A 20,972-nucleotide genomic window follows, 5' to 3' on the forward strand; every position below is an offset into this window, starting at 1 on the left:
CCTATTTAATAAATGGTGCTAGGAAAACTAGATAACCATAAGTAGAAAGCTGAAACTGGATCCCTTCCTTACATCTTATACAAAAATTAATTCAAGATGGGTTAGAGACTTAAATTTTAGACCTAAAACCATAAAAACCCTAGAAGAAAACCTAGGCAATACCATTCAGGACATAGGCATGGGCAAGGACTTCATGTCTAAAACACCAAAAGCAATGGCAACAAAAGCCAAAATTGACAAATGGGACCTAATTAAACTAAAGAGCTTCTGCACAGCAAAAGAAACTACCATCAAAGTGAACAAGCAACCTACAGAATGGGAGAAAATTTTTGCAATCTACTCATCTGACAAAGGGCTAATACGCAGAAGCTACAAAAAACTCAAACAAATTTACAAGAAAAAAACAAACAACCCCATCAATAAGTGGGCAAAGGATATGAACAGACACTTCTCAAAAGAAGGCATTTATGCAGCCAACAGAAACATGAAGACATGCTCATCATTGCTAGCCATCAGAGAAATGGAAATCAAAACCACAATGAGGATACCATCTCACACCAGTTAGAATGGCAATCATTAAAAGGTCAGGAAACAACAGGTGCTGGAGAGGATGTGAAGAAATGGAATACTTTTACACTGTTGATGGGACTGTAAACTAGTTCAACCATTGTGGAAGACAGTGTGACGATCTGTCAAGGATCTAGAACTAGAAATACCATTTGACCCAGCCATCCCATTACTGGGTATACACCCAAAGGATTATAAATCATGCTGCTATAAAGACACATGCACACGTATGCTTATTGCGGCACTATTCACAATAGCAAAGACTTGGAACCAACCCAAATGTCCATCAATGACAGACTGGATTAGGAAAATGTGGCACATATATACCATGGAATACTATGCAGCCTTAAAAAAGGATGAGATCATGTCCTTTGTAGGGACATGGATGCAGCTGGAAACCATCATTCTCAGCAAACTATCGCAAGAACAGAAAACCAAACACCACATGTTCTCACTCATAGGTGGGAACTGAACAATGAGAACACAACACAGGAAGGGGAACATCACACACTGGGGCCTGTCGTGGGGTGGGGGGAGGGGGGAGGGATAGCATTGGGAGATATACCTAATGTAAATGACAAGTTAATGGGTGCAGCACACCAACATGGCACATGTATACATATGTAACAAACCTGCGTGTTGTGCACATGTACCATAGAACATAAAATATAATAAAAAATAAATAAATAAATAAATAAATAAATAAATGAAGAACAATCTGGCTAAGACCAGCCAACCTACAAAATCATGAACATAGTATATTATTGTTGCTTAAGGTCAATAATTTCTAGGATGGTTTGTTTTGCAGAAATAGATAATTGATACAACAAGTGGTACTAGAAGTGGGGTGCTATCATATTGAGAGCCAAAATGTGGGCTTTTCCTTGGAACTGGTGGAGACAGAGGCCAGAAGAGTTTCATGGGGACTCAGTAAAGGCTGGAAAATCAATGAGGAAATTGCTGTAGGGTGCTGGAGGAAGAAAAGCCCATGCATGGTATTATGTCAGAATTTTGGTAACACTGTCACCAGCAATAATGTGGAAGACAGGAAATGTACCTAATGAAATTGTGAAGCTAAGAAGATTTCCCAAAGGAAGGTCATTTACTCTAGTTTAATCATGCATGCTAAGGTATTATAAAAAAAAAAAAAATTGAAGGAAAAAAACAAAGAAATTCTTTAGTTTTTGAGCAGAACTTAGAAGAAATACTGAAGGCCCAGAACAATCTCTCCAGATGGACAAAAAAGGGAAAAATGACCTCAGAGAAGAAAAAAATCAAATTTAGGGTGCAATCTATAACATTTGACCTCAAGGTCAAAAATTGAATCAAGGATGCAACTGTAAGATCATTTGTTAAGATCTCAGAAAGATTTAAGGTGGTGACTTACAAAGGCTCTCAGTCAGGCAAAGGGGCTGCAAAGAAGCTTACAGACATCTGTCCTGGAAGCCTGACACTGTCAAAGTGGAGAGAGATCTGTCTGCAAGGAATCATGGATCTGACTTTTAAAGCATGACATGAACCTGAATTAGGTTTATAGAAACTACTCAATAGAATTCTGCTTTAAACAGAATTTTTCTGATAGCAGCCCTCCCAACTTGAAGTAAAAGGGAAAGAAATAGTTCAAAATGAAAAAAAAAAAAAAAGTGTTTCTGAGCCCAATTTAGCACACACAAGAATCAGGCAGAGAAAGCTACTGAAGTATAAACATAGACCTTCTATTAAAGAAAGGGAAGCATGATGACTCAGGATCAGAGGACAGAGAAAAGAATTATGGACAATAGATTAACTCGTGACCACAGAACTGGGCCATAATTGAGAAACATTCTCTACCCCTAATAATACATGCTCAGATTTCAGAATTTCTGTGGACTCGTGATTTCTCAGTGCCCTCCATTACAACCTCCACCACTTTTGATGGGGCTTGTCTATTGCAATTTTCCTATCCCTGTTGGTGTCATCATGGTGGGTTGGCTGTTGGAGTCAGGGTATGCACTTCTGCATTCAGTTCACAGGTGTTCACATCAGGACCAGATGTGTTCAGGAGCCCCCAACCAGGTCTGGGCCTAATTTAGATGACAAGATCCAGGACTTTGAGCTGATTCTGTAAAGAGATGAGACTTTGGGAGGAAATGTGAGAATATTTTGTACAAGGGAGAGATGTGAATTCTTGTAGCCAGGATGCAGACTGTGGTAGTTTAATGATGGCTAATAGCAATTCCTCTTTATACATACAGATAGTCCCTGGTTCATGATGCTTTGACTTAAAACAATTTTGTTTTACTTTATGATGGTGCAAAAGCCATATGCATTCAGTAGAAACCATACTTTGTATACTCATACAACCATTTGGTTTTTCACTTTCAGTACAGTATTCAGTAAATAATATGAGATACTCAACGCTTTATTATAAATAGGCTTTGTGTTAGATATTTTGACCAAATGTAGGCTAATGTGAGTGTTCTGAGCATGTTTGAGGTAGGCCAGGCTAAGCAACGATGTTTGATAGGTTAGCTGTGTTCAAAGCATTTTAAAATTACCACGTTTTCAATTTATGATGAGTTTATAGGGATGTAGCTCCATCATAAGTTCAGGAGTGTCTGTATTCTGCTCCTCCTACCAAAAGTGGAGTCCTTTCTCCCTTCTCTTGAATCTGGGCTAGCCTTTTAACTCATTTCAACCGTAAGATATCGACAAGTGACAGTATGCCAGTTATGCCAGCCCTTAAGACTCCTGATAACATCTGCTTTCAGTATCTTGGCATCTTGAAATATAACTATAAATAAATAAATGCACACATATCTATGTATGTATATATATGCATCATACATATATATGTATGTATGATACATATATACATACATATATAATATATTGATAAATACATAAATACATATATGTATGCTACATATATACATATATAATATATGTATGATACATCTATACATACACATATATACATACATATATATATGTATGTATGATGGAGAATAAGGCCCATCCCACTGCCAGTCTTTCCAGCTAGCTCAGTCGAGGCAGCAGACATATAAATGATGCCATCTTGGATGTTCTAGACCACTAAAGCTCTCCTATAAAGGAAGTCAGTCCTATAAAGGACTCTAACAAAACCACAGGGAACAGAAGTGTCACCCCGCTGAGCCCAGTCAAAACAAGGAATACAAAAAATAATAACTTGTTATTTTAAGCTACAAAGTTCTTATGAGATTCTACACAAGAATACATAAATGATACCATATCATCATTTTCTTTCTTTGGTTACTTATTTATTGCTTGAACAAAGCAGTATCTAACATATTATTCTACGAAATATTATGAAAATAAAATATTAACTTATATTTCCATAAGTCAGACTGCTTAGTTGCACGCAAGAAAAACTATAGTTAAATTAAGCAGAAAAGAATATATAAATAGATATTACACAGCTCTTAAAACCACCAAAAGCCAGATAACTAGGCTTAGAGGCTACATAGCAAGGAGCAGTGATAATGTGATACCTCTTTCCTTGAGTAATTTGTTTTATGAGTGGGCACATAAATGTTGACTTGCTTGTCATTCTTTATGCTGACTGCATATGTACTATTTTTTACAAAATTTAAAAGATGAGAGCTTTCTAGGTTTGACAAAAGAAATCAGTTCTCAGATGAGAAGGTACAAGAAATCATGTATACTTCCATATACTTGAAATGTGAAAATCAAAACATAGGGATAAAGAGAGGCATGCATGTGAGTGTTGTCATAACAGAGGGGGCAGCTAATTCAGCAATTGTTAGGGGATGGGGCAGACCAGAGTATGCATTCCGAAGAAAGTACCATTAAGAAAGTATTTGGTTGGTGCAAAAGTAATTGTGGTTTTGCCATTAAGAGTAATGCAAAAACAGTATATAACCATAAGTTACACATCAAAAGTAAAATACTTACCATGAAGTGCTTATCCCTTCTTCCCTTTCCCCAGTCCTACTGCTCAGAGACAACTGCTTTCAGTTCTTTCAGACTTAATATTTCTTCAAATTTTAAGTCTAAATGTTACCACTTTTTTTATTCCTCGGTTATAGATGGTATTTATTAACCATCAGATTTGCAGATGAGAATTGTCAGCACTGTGCATCACTTCTATTGTTTCAGTATTATGATCTTAAATCTGTAGTTACATGATTAGTGTTTATATCATTGTGGCAAATAAATATTGTTCCTTGCAGATTCAAGTAAAAGTGTATAAAGATAACAGTATATTTCCTCAAAATTTTATTTTCAATCCTCAATGATTGTTTCATTTTATAATATGTTTATCATATATATCATATATAGTAAGTATATATAATAGAGGTACCATATGAGTGGCAATAAATATTTTCCAATTTCTCCAATATGTAATAATACAATAGGAGAAAAGTTGACTGAGAAATTTTAAGAGTTGCACATGGGTCATTGGACTATAGAAAAAAATATGCCAGAACGTTTATTCACTTCTAAAATAGCAAGGAAATAATTAATCTCCTTGTTTAAACCTTGTTGTTTTTTTGAGAAGGAGTTTTGCTCTTATTGCCCAGGCTGTAGTGCAATGGTGCGATCTCAGTTCACTGCAACCTCCGCCTCCCAGATTCAAGTGATTCTCCTGCCTCAGCCTCCCAAGTAGCTGGGATTACAGGTGTGCACCACCAGACCTAGCTAATTTTGTATTTTTAGTACAGACAGAATTTCACCATGTTGGCTGGACTGGTCTCGAACTCCTGACCTCAGGTGATCCACCGGCCTCTGCCTCCCAAAGTGCTGGGATTACAGGTGTGAGCCACCACGCCCAGTGCCTGTTTAAACTTTTTTAGACCAAAATGTAATTCAAAAACTCACTTAGAATTAAAATGATTATAAAATGAACACCCATGTAACTACCACTCAAGTCATTAAATAAAGTAGTGCCTCCTTATCTGCAGTTTCATTTAGCACAATTTCAGTTATATATGGTCAGTTGTGTTCTAAAACTTAGTGAGTACAGTACAATATGGTATTTTGAAAGAGAGACTGCTTTCACATACATTTTGTTACAGCATATTGTTATAATTATTCTATTTCATTATTACTTGTTATTGTTAATGCCATACTGTACCTAATTTATAAATTAAATGTTATTATAGGTATGTGTATATAGGAAAAACAGTACTGTATATACAGGGTTTGGTACTATCTGTGGTTTCAGGCATCCCCTGGGGATCTTGGAATGTATCCCCCTCGGATAAGGATGGATTACTATATTCCATAGGTAGCACACCAACACAACCCTCTGCAGCTGAAGCTCCATCTTTACTTCCTAGAAGTAACTACAGTTCGAACATTATATCTTATTATTTTTTGTTTATCTTCTATGTTTATTTAGAATATTATTTGCCTTTTCCTGTTTTCTTAAACTTTTTAAATGGAATATAAATTTCTTTACCTCATTGTTATGTTTGTGAGATTTATCCATATTGCAACTGGAAATAGTTGTATAATACTTATTTTTATTGCTGTGTAGACAGTATTCTATGAATACACCATGATTTTTCTTAATCCATTCAACCATTGGTGGCATTTCTCCCCTATACTTTGGCTATTATAAAGAATGGTGCGGTGCAAATTTTTGTATATGTATCTTGATGCCCAAAAATGTAATTGTAGGGTAATAAAGTTTAAATATTTTTCTTAGGTAGAACTGTCAGTTGTACAAAATGATTTGAACAATCTGCACCGTACCAGTAGCCCTGAGAGTTCCTGGTGCCCTACATCCTACTAACACTGAAAGTGTAACTCCACACTTAGAAACAGCAGTCTTTTTAATTGTAGCCATTGGGTAGTACTTTATCAAGATGGTGGTCTTTCTTGTGGTTTTAACTAACATTTTTCTCACTACTAGTGAGGCCAAGCATCTTTTCATATCCATAAGCCAACTGGACTGCCTCATATTAAATGATGATCCATTTGTCTTGACCATTTTTATGCTGAATCGTTAGTCCTTTTTTATTTGCATGAGGTAATATGTGATTCAAGCCTTTGTCAAGTATATGCATGATTAAGCTTATTTCATGTTAAAAAAAATCTACAAACTTAAAGTTTTATGACAAATTTCATTAAATTTGCCCTAACATTTAACCTTTTGTTATATTTATCTCTTCTTGCACCTCTGCTCTTCCTTCCTATTGTAATGATTTTCTTCATGCCAAAAAGTAAAAAAAAAAATTGGTATGAGTTTAAGGGGTACGAGTGCAGTTTTGTTACGTGGAAAGATGTGCAGTGGAGAAGTCTGGGCTTTTAGTGTAACCATCGCCTGAATAATTTATATTGTACCCATTAAGTAATTTTTCATCTCCCAACCCCCAAATTTTTAAATTTTCCTTAAATGCAGATCTACCAGTGACTAACTCTGTTGGGTGTTGTTTGTTTTTTTTTAAGTGTAAAGATGTCTTTTTTTTTCATTCTTGAAGGACAATTTCACTGATACAGAGTTACAAACTGGCAGTTTATTTACTTAAGAACCACGAAATCTTATTCCACTTATTTCTGACTTCTGTTGTTACTATTAAGAAGTCTGTTGAATTACCTTGTTAAAAGAGCTATCTTTTTTAAAGGTCATACATTTTACTTAATATGGATGTATGTTATACTTTTCCTATGATGTGTATAGGTTTGAATTTCTATCAATTTACCACAGTTAGGATGCATAGATCTCCCTGAGTCTCTGGATTGGTGTCTTTGATCATTTCTGGAGGATTCTCAATTACTTTAATTATATCTTCAAATGTTGCTTGTGTCACCTTTTTGTTTCTCCTTTTCTTCCAGGATTCCAATTACAGTTAACTCTGCTAGCCTTTTTCTTTTTTATTGTTCCAGTTATATGTCCTGATTTTTTTTTTTTTTTTTTTGAGACAGGGTCTTGCTCTGTTGCCCAGGCTGGAGTGCACTGGTGTGATCTTGGCTAACTGCAACCTCTGCCTCCCGGGTTCAAGCAATTCTCCTGCCTCAGCCTCCCAAGAAGCTGGGATAATAGGTGCCCGCCACCACACCTGGCTAATTTTTATATTGTTGGTAGAGATGGGGTTTCACCATGTTGGCCAGGCTGGTCTCTAACTCCTGACCTCAAGTGACCTGCCCACATTGGCCTCCCAAAGTGCTGGGAGTACAGGTGTGAGCCACTGTGCTAGGCCATATGACCTGAATTTCTTACCCTCTTTTGAACTTATCTCCTCCCTTTTTATATCTCTGTGTTGCATTCTGGATAATTTGTTTTGACCTAGATTCCAGAACCTTAGCTCTTTTTGTGTGTTTAATCTACTTATAAACCCATCCATTAAGTTTTCAATTTCAGTTATTATATTATTCAGTTCTAGAATTTACATTTGATTCTTTTTTTAAAAAATTAACTTTTATTTTGATTTCAGGGGCACATAGGAAGGTTTGTTATATAGGTAAACTTGTGTCATGAGGGTTTGTTGTACAGATTATTTCATCACCCAGGTATTAACCCCAGTACCCATTAGTTATTTTTGATTATTTATCAAACTGTCCTGTTTTTATTTTTACTTCTTGCATTTCTACCTTACCTTTTGTGTATTTCAACAAAATAAGCATAAATATGCTGTAGCTAGTGTCCAATAATTGAATGCCTCACATCTTTGATTTTACTGACTGTGGCTTCTGCTGCATGTTACACACACTGTCTTATTTTCTTTCTTTCTTGTTTATGTGCCTATTGTCTTACATTAGCACTGATTCCTGTATTGCACAATTACACATGGAAACATTGTTAACTTAGAAAGATGATGTTACCTTCCTCAAGAGAGTATGTTTCTTTACTTCTTTGAAACACAACAGGGCACTTCTGCCTCAGGACCATCTTAATCCAAGCTCAACGCTTGAAACTCTCTGTACTTCCCAGGTGACAAACTCAGGATGACAGACCATTTATAAGCGAGTCTATTCAATTTTACCCTTCTTCTTTGCTTCTGTGCTTTTGTTATGCCAGTTTTTATTTTGGAAAAGATATCAAACCCTTCATTTTGTATGTCAGGTGAACTGCACTTTTTTGTCCTTTGACTTGTGTGACCACCAAATGTTATCTCAGATTGGTAGCTGCTTCTTCTGAATTATAAAATGCCTTCAGGGGAAGAAAATTGGACCTAACCCCCTGGTTATTGATTTCTCTCAGGTTTTGGCCTGATAACTCTTCATTGTTTGCTTGTATCATTGATGACTTCTTAGCAGACATTTTTAATATTTCATCCAGTTTTTTTATATATCCTCAGAAGGGAGTTGGCTGAAGTTACCTAACTTATTATTCTTGAAAGTAGAAGCTCTCAGTTCTGTTAATATTGTAATGTATGCAAACATAAGCAGAGCTCTCACTTTTCCACATATGTTGATGGTCATGTGTCACATATTGAATCCAAAGTGTTCTAAGGAAAAGGGGGAAGTTTCACTCATAAGGACTGATAATTTCAGAGTATTTGAAAAATATTGTAATTGATAGTGGGCCTGATAATAAAGTTGTATTGAGTCCATTGTACCATTGTAGAGACTTGGCTTTAAGGAAGGTAATTTTCTCTGTGTCAGTTCTGATTGTTGGAGTACTTTGAGTAGAGGGATGACATGATTCTTCATCAATTATGAGAACTGCAAATTTCTTCTTCAGGTTTGTAATTTGCCTTTTTACTGAATACTGTGTGTTTTTCATATTTAAAAGTTTTTAATATTATCTCAAAGATAGAATAATTTATATTATATTAAATCACCTCTTGTTTTTTGTTTAGAAAATCTTTCCCTATCCCAGTGTTTACAACATGTTGAACTACATTTCCTACTAGGATTTAGTTTTCTTCTTTGAGTGTTAGAAAATCAGGATTAGATTTATTACAATTCTTAGTCATAACATTCATAATTGGTTTACACATAAGCCCATTTTGGTTATTTATGTTACTAGTTCTTTTTAATAATGTTGTAAGCACCAATGTGTGAACTCACTGCCATGGTGAAACGTAGGACAATAATCTATATCTAACCGTATAATCTTCCCCATATTTCAACCTATGGCTAGTTTTTTAAAATATCACTACCATTCTTTCTTTCTCCTATGTTTTATTACATCTATATTCACATCTAAAGTGTGCATATTACTTTAGACATGTTTAACTTTATAGAAGGAACACCATACCAATGTAATCTTTGGGGTTTTATTCAGTTTATATTATGTTAGTAAGATGCTTTCATATTTTTGAGTGTTGCTGTAATTAATTGGTTGTTCTTGTTAGTGATATTCATTTTCCTCAGTTCCACTCTTCTTTTGGTGTGATTGGGGTTATTTCTATATTTTGCAATTGGAAATAGTTTTGTTATTAACATGCTTGTATATGGCTCCTGATGGACACATGAAATAGTGTCTCTGTGTGCATGTTTGTGTGCATTTGTGCTTGTACATGTGTGTGCTTAATAGTGTCAAGTATGTGAATATTCATTTTTAGGCCATTAATCATTTTTTCCAAGTCTTCGAACCATTTTGCAAGCCTATCAGGAATGTGTAAGAGACTTCATATATATATATACACACACACACACATACACACACACACATTCTTCTCATATATACGTGTATATATACATTCTTCATATATATACACACACACATATATATACATTCTTTCCAACAACTGATATGGTTATATGTTTTAATCTTTGCAATAAAATCAATGTAAAATGGAACCTTCTTGTGGTTTTGATTTCTATGCCCTTTAGCTCTACAGATGTGGAGCTTCACCATGTTTACTAGCCACACATCTTTTCTCTTTCCGTGACATACTCATTCATGTGTTTTGCCTATTTACTTTTTTTACTTAACTATTTTGTGTGGTTTTTGATATTTAATTTTAGGAATGTGTAATATATTATTTGCAATAATTCTTCATCAGTTGTGGGAACTGCAATTTCTTCTTTCAGTTTATAATTTGCCTTATTACTGAATATTACATGTCTTGTGATGCTTAAAAGTTTTTAATATTATTATAGTCAAATATTGAATGTTTTTTATTACGTTAAAGCACTTATTGTTTTTTGTTTAGAAACTCCCTATTACATTGCTTAAAATATGTTGAACTACATTTCCTACCAATAATTTAAAATTTTTGTTTTTGTCATTTATGTCTCTAATTCATTTAGAATTTTTTATAGAGTAAGATACATGTAGAAAGTTTTTACCTTATTCCATATGGATATAACTATTTTACCAGTGCCAGTTATTGAACAAACCCTTCCCTCTCCTCACTGATCTGGCATGTGACCACTGTGAGTAATGTACTTTCTATTTTAAAGAGAAATTTTATATATTAATCTTGTAATTAATTTTGTATGTTAATCATATCTAATCACATAAATTTTATTTTTTTCTGTAGTAATATTAGGAATTTCCATGTAAATAATTATATATATAATTAATTGTATAATTATTTATATTTGTGTAATTATAATTATTTGCATTAAACCAATTTATGTTTATTATCTTTATAATAAAATAAATTTAAATCAAGATTTATAAATCTGTATAAATCTTTATCAATTTTTCTATTACTGCATTAATACTACACTCTTTTAATTACTAAATCTTTATAACTAGTTCTATCTATCCCTAGAGCAAGTCTTTTAACCTTTTATTTTGTTTTTTTATAGTAGACAAGCTTTACCTGGCCCTTTATATTTTATATAAATTTTTAAATTATTTTATCACGTGTATTATTTTATTATGAAAAACTGCAGAAATGTAATGTGAATCTAATTGAAACTTTAGATGCAGCATTGACTGCTTTATGCTACAAACTTTTTCCAACTTTTACTATACTGGGGTTATTCATTTATTTAGTTCTCATTTAGTACCCCTTAATAATACGGTATAGTTTCCCAGGTAGAGAGCTTACTAACTTTTATTTCTAGGTACTTGGTATTTTCTGATATTAGTTAAAGTAATATCTTCCAGTTGGGTTTACTAGTTGTTTGCTCTTAGTACAGGAAAAACAATTAAATTTTGTATATTAGTCTTATATCTAACCACATAAATTTTATTTTTTTCTATAGTAATATTAGGGGTTTCCATGTAAATAATTATATTTATATTATTTATATTTGTATAAGTATACTTATAATTATTTACATTAAAACAATTTATTTTTATTTTATCTTTTAATAAAATAAAATAAATATTAATCCAGATTTATAAATAAAATAATTATTTATAATAAAATAAACATAAATTGTACACATAAGGATTGGAAAGAAGGAAATAAACTATTTGTCTGAAATAATATAATTATTGCTGAGACAGCAAATACAATGTTGAAAAAGAGCAGTGATGATATCTCTACTTCTCTTTTTTAAAAGCACCTTTAATATTTTTTCATTAAAGATATCTTTTTTATTTTAAGGATATTTGTTGGGTTAAAAATATTATCTTCTATTTCTAATATACCACGAATTGTATTTCTTAACTCTGAAGAACTATTTCTGTCAATTTGTTTCTGCATCTGAGGTGATTATATAATTGTTGTTTTTTAATTTGTTAATGTGGTGATCTCACTGATATTTTTGATAACATAATTATTTTGTCTTTTTTAGTATTGGTTAGGAACTATTTCCTATTTTTACTTTAAAAGGCTTTGTATAAAAATGAGATTATGTGTTGCTTTAAAGTATGGTAGAAGTTAAATGTGGAAACCATGTAGAACTAGTGGTTTTCTACATTTTATTTGATGGGGGTGTGTGTGTGTTTGGGTGTGTAGGTTTGTGTGTGTGTGTGTGTGTGTGTGTGCATGTGTTTGTTGTGTTTTGAGAGATTTTAAGCCACAGTTTCAATTTCTTTAACAGCTATAGAGCTATTTAGGCTTTTTATTTCTTCTAGGGTTAGTTCTGGTAAGATATACTTTCAAGTAATTTGTTCATTTTGTCTAAGTTTTCAGAGCTGTTGACATTTAGTTATTTGCTGTCTACTTTTATTTTTTAGATCTACTTTATGTATTATATCTTCTTTATTCAATATTTGCATCATTTTTGTCTTTTATTTTTTCTCCATTAACTTTTCAAAACTTTTGCCTATTATGCTAGGTTATTTTTCAAAGAACTAACTTTTGATGTGGTTTATCTTCTCTATTTTATCTTTTTGTTCCTTTTTCATTGTTTCTTATTCTTGTTTTTATCATTTCCTTTATTCTTATTTCCTTGATCCTATGCTAATATGTCTCCAAAACTATAAATTATTCCTAAAGCATTGCTGTTGTTGTATCCCAAAGCATACATATTTAATATTTTCAACATATTTCTAAGAATAATGATAAAGAATTGTTGCAATTTATTCTAAGCCCATAAAATTTTTAGCAGTCTATTTTTTTTAATTCCTAAATCTAAAAACTATTTTTATTTGTGTTTTGGTTAACTTCTAAGTTCATTGTATTGTGATCAAAGATCATTATACATAATAACTATGTTTTTGTAATGTGTTGAGGCTTTCATTTTCTGTCAAGTATAGTATCATTTTGATAAATATTTGTGTGTTCTTTATAAAAATTAGTTCCTCTAAATGTTATTTGCAGAATTTATAAATATTAAACATGTGTGTTCAAAATCCATGATGATTGTTTTCTGCTTGCTCTATCAATAGTTTAAAAAGATATGTCAAAATTTCTCATGACAGTGGCAGATTCATCAATTTCTCTTTCTAGTTTTTTTCATATTTGCTTCCTATATTTAAAAGCCATTTTATTAAATGTATAGTTGTTTAAAATGTTATGCCTGTTTCAGTAATTCAATTTTTTAAACTAAATAGTGAACCTCTCCATCCTTAGTAATTACATTTAAAAAAAAAATAGCATTAACTTGATTTGTATTTTTTCATATCACTATGAGGGATTCTACTAAATGCACCAAATAAGTTATAAAAACCTCTAAATGCAGAATCAGTCATATTTTTTACCTCATTGCTGCCACATTCTTTTTTGTCGAGGAGCCCTCCTTCTTTGGAACTTGAAACCATATTTAAATGCTACTTGGCCTACACAACATTCATTTCTGGATCTGCAATGAAGTGGGAGGATCTGAGGCGAGTTGCGGTAAGATCTAGTTGTTTTAGTTCCTTGTAGTTTTCCTAAGTTGCAGCAATTAAAATTACAAGATATATTGCTTTTGGAAAAGATATTATTTCAGCTTCTTTAACTGGAGGAAAATATAACTTCCTCAGCTTTAGAAACAATTGTAAAGGAAGTGTAGTAATTGACCTCCAAATCTGATTTCACAAATGTCAAGCAGACCTCACTGTTTGCCAACACTTATATTTAAATTATTTATTTCACAAAATTCTCTATCTAAATCAGTTTTATTTTATCAGCCTAAGAGGTCTGTAAAAGGTATGGATAGCAAGGTGTGTTTGATCTTACCACACAAATAGAATTCTTACCAGAAGGCAGATCTCTGAGTCTGTCAGCTTTAATCAACTTCTCCTCCTAAATGCATGAATATGCTTTCCAATAGGAAAAACATAAAGAAAAATAGTAGAAATCTCATTAAAGTTGTGACTAAAAATAATGAGCAACAGCCAACCCTCTAGACAGGTTTGGCTTAAGATCAAAGGCAGCTTCCTGTCATGTTCTTAGTCTCGGAGAATCAACAAACAGAAAAGTTTCTGTTTAAAGCCAAGATCTATAGAGTAAACATGAAGAATTGACAGACCCAGAAAAATCTTTCTCTCCTGCAATTTAGTACTGTAAGAGCCACTTCAGTAATTTTCTAGAACTTTGAAATTCACACGCCACCAATATTGAATAACTGTTTACTTTGAGCCAAGTGGACTCCCAGTTCCTCTGTTCTTTACTGTCCTGAAAGACAAATAAATACACAGGCAGTTGCTTATAAAGGTCTTATGGCTTATCACTAGGCATCAAACAATGATGATGGATGGTAGGAAAAATATAACTTTGTATTTTACCCACTTGAAAGCAATCTTTTACCTATGTCAGAGACCCTGTGCCCTGGCCCATCAGCTGCAACCCTTGCCTTTTGCGGCATTTGCAGGACAGCAATCCTGATGTAAAAGACATCCTCATTACAACTCATTCCCAAGTGTGTCCTCTTTTTTGTTAGCAATTTTATTACAAAATTCTAAGAAAACCCAAAAGGGGAAGACCAGAGCATTTCCCACATAATTAACACCATGGCTCCTGTCCAATCTTGAAGGGTAGGTGGAATCTGCAGAGGCATGCCTGATTATAGCCAACCCTTTGTGCAGTGATTCCCATGCTGAAGATATTTCCAACATTATGAGGTAAGAATCTGGTATTGTATTTTGTATGCTGTAATGATTATTTTTTTCTATCTCTCTTAAATTAATGCCTAGTACATAAGCATAAACAGGAGAAAATGCCATCTATCATATCACTAGATTCATCGTATTCCAAGGTTCTGCCTACTTTTTGCCCCCTCCCCAAGACTGTGCAGACAGTTGCAAAGGAAAATGAAAATAGAGCATCCTGAGTGTGAATGTGCTTCTCCATATAATTCCCTGAAGTTTCATATGTATAGTAGCCATCTGAATTTAAGAAGCAAGCATACAAATAACTGATTATTGTTCAGATAGCACCATTATAACTAATATCCTCTCCTCAAAAATAAAGATGCAATTTTATCCCTGTTAGTACACTTTATTTATTGGGATTTTTCTCTAGTAGCTATGGTGAAAGATTATGTATGGTCCGATATGATGTACTTTTTGACCATCAGTAAGTATTTTCCTTCATTTTTTTTTCTTTTCTGTCTTTTTTTTTTTTTTTTTTTTTTTGAGACAGAGTCTCACTCTTTGTTGCCCAGTTGCCCATGCTGGAGGGCAGTGGTGTGATCTCGGCTCACTGCAACTTCCACCTCCCGCATGCAAGCAGTTCTCCTGCCTCAGCCTCCCAAGTAGCTGGGATTACAGGCATGTGCCATCACACCAGGCTAATTCTGTATTTTTAGTAGAGATGGAGTTTTACCATATTGGTCAGGCTGGTCTCGAACTCCTGAGCTCAGGTGATCCACCCACCTCAACCTCCCAGAGTGCTCGGATTACAGGCTGAGCCACCACGCCTGGCCTGACCATCGGTGAGTATTTTCAAGATGTTATCATGTTGAACTGTGAACTCTGAGCAAGAATGTAACTTGTGATAACAAAGCTCTAACTGTGATTATGATGGCAATGGCATTTTGGCTAATCCAGATGAACTTCCAATCTCCAGAGTAAAATAAATACACATAGCTGAAGGTGACATTATATATAGCAAGAAACAGCTGAAAATTTGTACCATGCATAATACAGTAAATATGAGGTAGATCTTAGTTTCTTAATTTGTAAAATGAGGAAGTTGAATTAGACAGTCTATGAGCTATTTCAAGCTATAGACAACTATCAAATTTCTATTTTTACCTGTAATAATTAGGTTTGGGTTTGAAGGCTAAAACATGAAACTGTTGATTTCCTTCTCAAGAATTGGTCTCAGAAGAACACAGTCTTCTAATACCAAGAGATAATCATTCCATAGATTTGGTTGGCAAAGTTATGAAAACAATGACGCTTTTCTGTGTAGGCTACTAAAAACATTTTTCGAAAACAGCATAACAATAAACTTTATTGTATGCCAAGTTTTTCTACGCTTACCTACATATCAGTTTAAATCTGAATTAAATTATATTACAAAGCCCTTTGGCTATGACACATGACTAATGAGAATGTTTGGGGTTTATATAGGGTGCTCTCTATCAAGAACTATGACTCTACCACCAGAATCATCATACAGATACTGCAATCCCATAACAAGGTATAGTAACATTCTAGCGTATTCAGTCTCCTCCTTTTATCTGTATAGCTAGACTAACTTTTTTATTTTCTAATGGATGTGTAAATAAAAAGTTTTTGCTAATCACAGGTAAAATTTGGAGTTTCATTAAGATGGATAATCACTCAACAATGTAAACTGGGGGCAGAATTAGAGGTTTAAGCCATTTGACCTAATTTTGCAACTCTAGCTATTTTTGTTTCAAAAAATGAGAGCCATTGACCACTAACCACTTTCAAATGCTGAATTTGTTCTTATCATTTTCATTGACCTGGGCACCACTTTTATGTGCAAAAATAAAGAATATATGATTGCAAGAAAATTTTAAAAGAAAGACATCCATCCACAAGAGCTTTCTTGAGGTGTGTTTATTCCTAATACTTGACCTGCTTTGTGCTATGGAACAGGTTTATCTGCCAAAGATTCCCAGCTGGGACTGGGATGCCGGAGACAACATCATTTGCTTTGCTGAATTAAAGCTTGGGTTTATCGCCCAAGGCTGTTTGGTGCCAGGCTTGTGTACCTTCCTAACATCTCTATTTGTGGAGCAAAACAGAAAGGTAACCTTGTAAATTAATGTCAATTCTTGGCTCTGTCCCCATGTCCTACATATTAAGATCAGAAATAGAAAAAAAATTTGAGAAAAGCATCAAGGCCCCAAGAAATGAGATTTGACTTCTGCTTGAGCTGGGAAAGGATTAAAAGATCTGGATTTAAAAGTCCCAGGTACCACACTGACCTTGAAGAAATCATTTATTTTATTCCTGCCTAAGAATATTTATCTACAAAACAGAAAAATTATAACTCTGCTTCCTACCTACGGTCCAGTATGTTTTAAATCAAAGTACATTCATCAAGGTAGAAGCATTGAGTTATTGAAGGTGAAAATATAAATAAAGGTTATATTATTAATGAAGGATTCATATATTTCAATATAAATTAAATCCAAAATAATTGGTATAATAATAATTATATTCATCAAATAGAAATAATGATCAAATAGTAATTCAAATCTAATTTTTCCAGGTTGTTTTAGGGAGAATTCCATGCAGGAATAATAACAGTAACCACATAATAAGTGCCTACTGTCTTGTGTTTCCCCTCAATAATATGTTCAGTTAGTAACCCAGCAGTGAGTTGGTGAAGCTAACTAACTTGATCATACAGTAAGTTAGTGAGCCACAGAGCTAGGACTGTCTGATGCACAGTGTTGTTACCATAGTGCTCTATGTCTCTGGTGTTATTTCCACACCAAGATTTTTGATATTTTTGTCTGAGACAAAGTAAGGGGCTAAAAGTGACTCTTGGGATAAATTTTTGTAGCACAAAAGGTGGTCTTCCAAATATCATTTCCATGAAATGCTCCAGCCAAGGCGTGCTAGCCCTTGGCTGGTCCTGGTCTTCCTTTTCTAAAGCTCTTGCAGAGAATGACCTTACTGTCTGTTTAATTCTGAGTCCATGCTTGCCTTTCATACACTTGACTTCCCTCCTGACCTCTCTTTGCTTGCTCTTTCCTCTGTTCTCTTTTTCCCGTGTTCAGTACAAATGTTTGCATCTTTTTCTGTTTCTTCCCTGGTGCTATTTAAGGAAAAGCAAAAGAAGTAAGAGGTGCTCTGGCCAGCTGTATGCTAACGGCAACAAATGGAAAGCTTCTGTAATTCCTTCTGTGAATGTAAAGAGATATAATATACAGATGTAAAGAAATAGCAGTCAGGGTGGAGGGAATGAGCCTTCATGCAGCTACAACACACAAGCTTTCACTTTCATGTAGTGTTCACTGTATACAACCTAGAAAATGGTTTATAAGGACATTGTCTTTGTGTTGCATATTTAGAAAGTAGCAGAGAACTTCAATATTTCTTGTGATTATTGCGCTTTCAATCTCCATGGCTGGAGAAAGTAAATGGAAATAAATGGAATGTGAACTCTATATGAAGACTTATTCTCCTTCATGAAACTATAGAAGATAGAGATATAAAAACATACTATTGTATTTTTCTTATTTAAAGAGTTGTGGCCAGGTATGGTGGCTCATGCCTGTAATCCCAACAGTTTGTGAGGCTGAGGCTGGCAGATCACTTGAGCTCAGGAGTTTGAGACCAACCTTGTCAACATAGTGAAACCCCGTATCTACTAAAAATATTAAAAAAAAAAAAAAAAAGTTAGCCAGGCATGGTGGCATGAGCCTGTAGACCCAGCAACTGGGGAGGCTGAGGCAGGGGAGTTGCTTGAACCCAGGAGGTGGAGATTGCAGTGAGCTGAGATCATGCCACTCCACTCCAGCCTGGGCAACAGAGTGAGACTCTGTCTCAAAAAAATAAATAAATAAAATAAAAATAAGATCTAGAGTTGTAACCTCCCCACTGAGGATGATCACCTGTCATTATTTATACAAGATGGATTTTAGCTTACAGGAATTGAGAGATATTTGTGGTCTACTTAATGATTTTTTGAGTGAAGTCTGAAACCTACTTTCAGGAATCCTTACTGAACAGCATCAGGCAAGATGTGTGAAAGCTGCATTATTCTTTGGTGCTTTAGGTTCTAAAACAAACTATCGACTTTGGTTTAATGGCTGGGACTCCAGAGTTTTATGACCAATTTCTCTCAGAGTAGGCCCTTACTTTCTCTGACTGTCAGTTTCTCTACCTATAAAATTAAAGTTATTAATCTCATAACTGGGTTTTTCCAAATATTGAGTTAATATTTGTAAAACTTCTGAGAACTCAGACTAAAGGCCTTGAATCAGTGCCATGTGTTTTAATTATATTGATCATATTGTGAGAAATTGTAGCTCGAAGAACATTTCCGGTTGGTCCTCGGTTCAGAGCATGGCCTTAAACTTAAATTTACATTAGATCTGATCCAACTGGCTTACTTGAGCACCCAGATTCTTCTATCCAAAATCCTCCTGTTTTCCTTTCTGATCTTTTTAAATCTATCTCAGGAAGTCTTCTCCATCCCCATGCTATCGTTTTTTACCTTCTTTCAAACATGAAAACATTTAGATTAGAAACACTAAGCCAATTTCTTTAGTTATTGGAAATTAGTGGTATGAACCACCGAATGATCAGAGCCCTCCTCATGAGAGGACTGTAAAAGTAGGAAAAGGCAAAAGATTCATTCAGCTGAATCTTGGTGGTGGAAGTAGGCACTGGATTGCCTGAAATAGTCTGTCCTTTTTAGTAGGGCAGAATTGTTTGTCTATGTGTTTGGTTTTGCTTTGCTTTTTTTCCCAAACTGCATGATGACCATCTGAAGAGAATTTCTGAACCAGTCATAACTCTCCACAGCAACAGTGCTCCTAAATGTTTAGAAATTCAAGATTTTCATCTGAGATTCTGGGCTTTAAGAAGACTGTCTTGCTATATCAGAACAGTGTGGTGGTGATTCTCTTGGCAGTAGGTGGAGAAGGATGAGGAGAGGGTCTTACACAAACGTCAGCCACAAGTTCCTAACAGCCTTTCTGTTGGGTTAAGTGCATTTAGCCGTTTTGAGATATCTTTCTCCTTTTTTTACATCTCCCATTTTTCTGGAAACCTACTGTTTGCCTTGATTTCTCCATTCTCTCTTCCATGCATCAGGATGGTCCTTCAAGTTCATTTGAACTTATGAAGGGTTCTGATACTAGACAGAAGCCATGAGTATTTTCTTCACTGAGGTATATGGTTAGTAGAAAACTAAAATATTTTAAACCAATCTTGAATAGTCATATCCAGAGAGAGATAATTTAGATTCCACATTAACTTTCCCATCTGATTTTTACTAACTCAAAAGCTGAAATCAGGACTTGGCGATGGAGAATTCTCACTGCCAGCAAGGAAACTTGAACGCCATCTGGAAAGAAAATAAATAATGATGTGTCTGCCTCATCCTGAACTCTGGTGAAAATAGTTAAGATGGAGTTAGCTTTTTAGTTATTCCTTTAACATTCTCTAGTTAGGCACTGTGATAAATCTCCTTTTTATGACTTACATGCAATAAAGACTCATTTGTGCTTAGCAGAATATGCAATGTGAATTCTAACGTTCCACATTCCTTGTCATTTTGCTTCATGTGGCATGATTATGTATTCCAGGTTACACCTAAACAGACCTGGCAGAAACACTTCTTGAATAGCATGAAAAACAATATTCTGACCCAACGTCTCTCTGATGACTTTGCTGGAATGAGCTTTCCTGAAGTTGCCCGGTAAGTGAAGTGAAATTCTTCCCTCATTCTTCAGACAACAACATTCTTTCAACAACGTTCACTGAGGGCCCACTATAGGCCAGGCTCCATTACAAACTGAAGATCTAAGAAGGGACAGCCCAGGGTCCCTGCAACTTAGCAGTTCACAGTTGGGGTGGGGCAATTTCATCTCTGTCCCAGTTGGTGCAGTGGCTGTTGGTTACTTTAGGTAGTTTCACTTACAAGGGATCATTCCATATTGGGAGTTATTTCCTCTAAGATGTTGGTTTCCTCCTAGGCCCAGGGCACAGAGTGTTAGTTATTTTTTTGTTCACTGACCCCTTGCTCTCCTTATGACTC

At 34.5% G+C, this 20,972-nt stretch overlaps 1 protein-coding gene across 2 annotated transcripts in view; it reads left to right on the forward strand.

The window, feature by feature from the left end:
• Window positions 1–20,972, forward strand: part of KCNU1 (potassium calcium-activated channel subfamily U member 1) — a 162,649-nt gene that overhangs the window by 39,565 nt on the left and 102,112 nt on the right. For both annotated transcript variants that reach the window (XM_045398140.2, XM_045398142.2), the window contains exons 11-15: window positions 13,586–13,691; window positions 14,817–14,899; window positions 16,355–16,424; window positions 16,850–17,002; window positions 20,521–20,633. In XM_045398140.2, coding sequence (XP_045254075.2) covers window positions 13,586–13,691; window positions 14,817–14,899; window positions 16,355–16,424; window positions 16,850–17,002; window positions 20,521–20,633 — 525 coding nt within the window. The remainder of the gene's footprint in view (window positions 1–13,585; window positions 13,692–14,816; window positions 14,900–16,354; window positions 16,425–16,849; window positions 17,003–20,520; window positions 20,634–20,972) is intronic.

This window comes from Macaca fascicularis, chromosome 8, assembly GCF_037993035.2.
Source record: "Macaca fascicularis isolate 582-1 chromosome 8, T2T-MFA8v1.1".
NCBI lineage: Eukaryota > Metazoa > Chordata > Mammalia > Primates > Cercopithecidae > Macaca > Macaca fascicularis.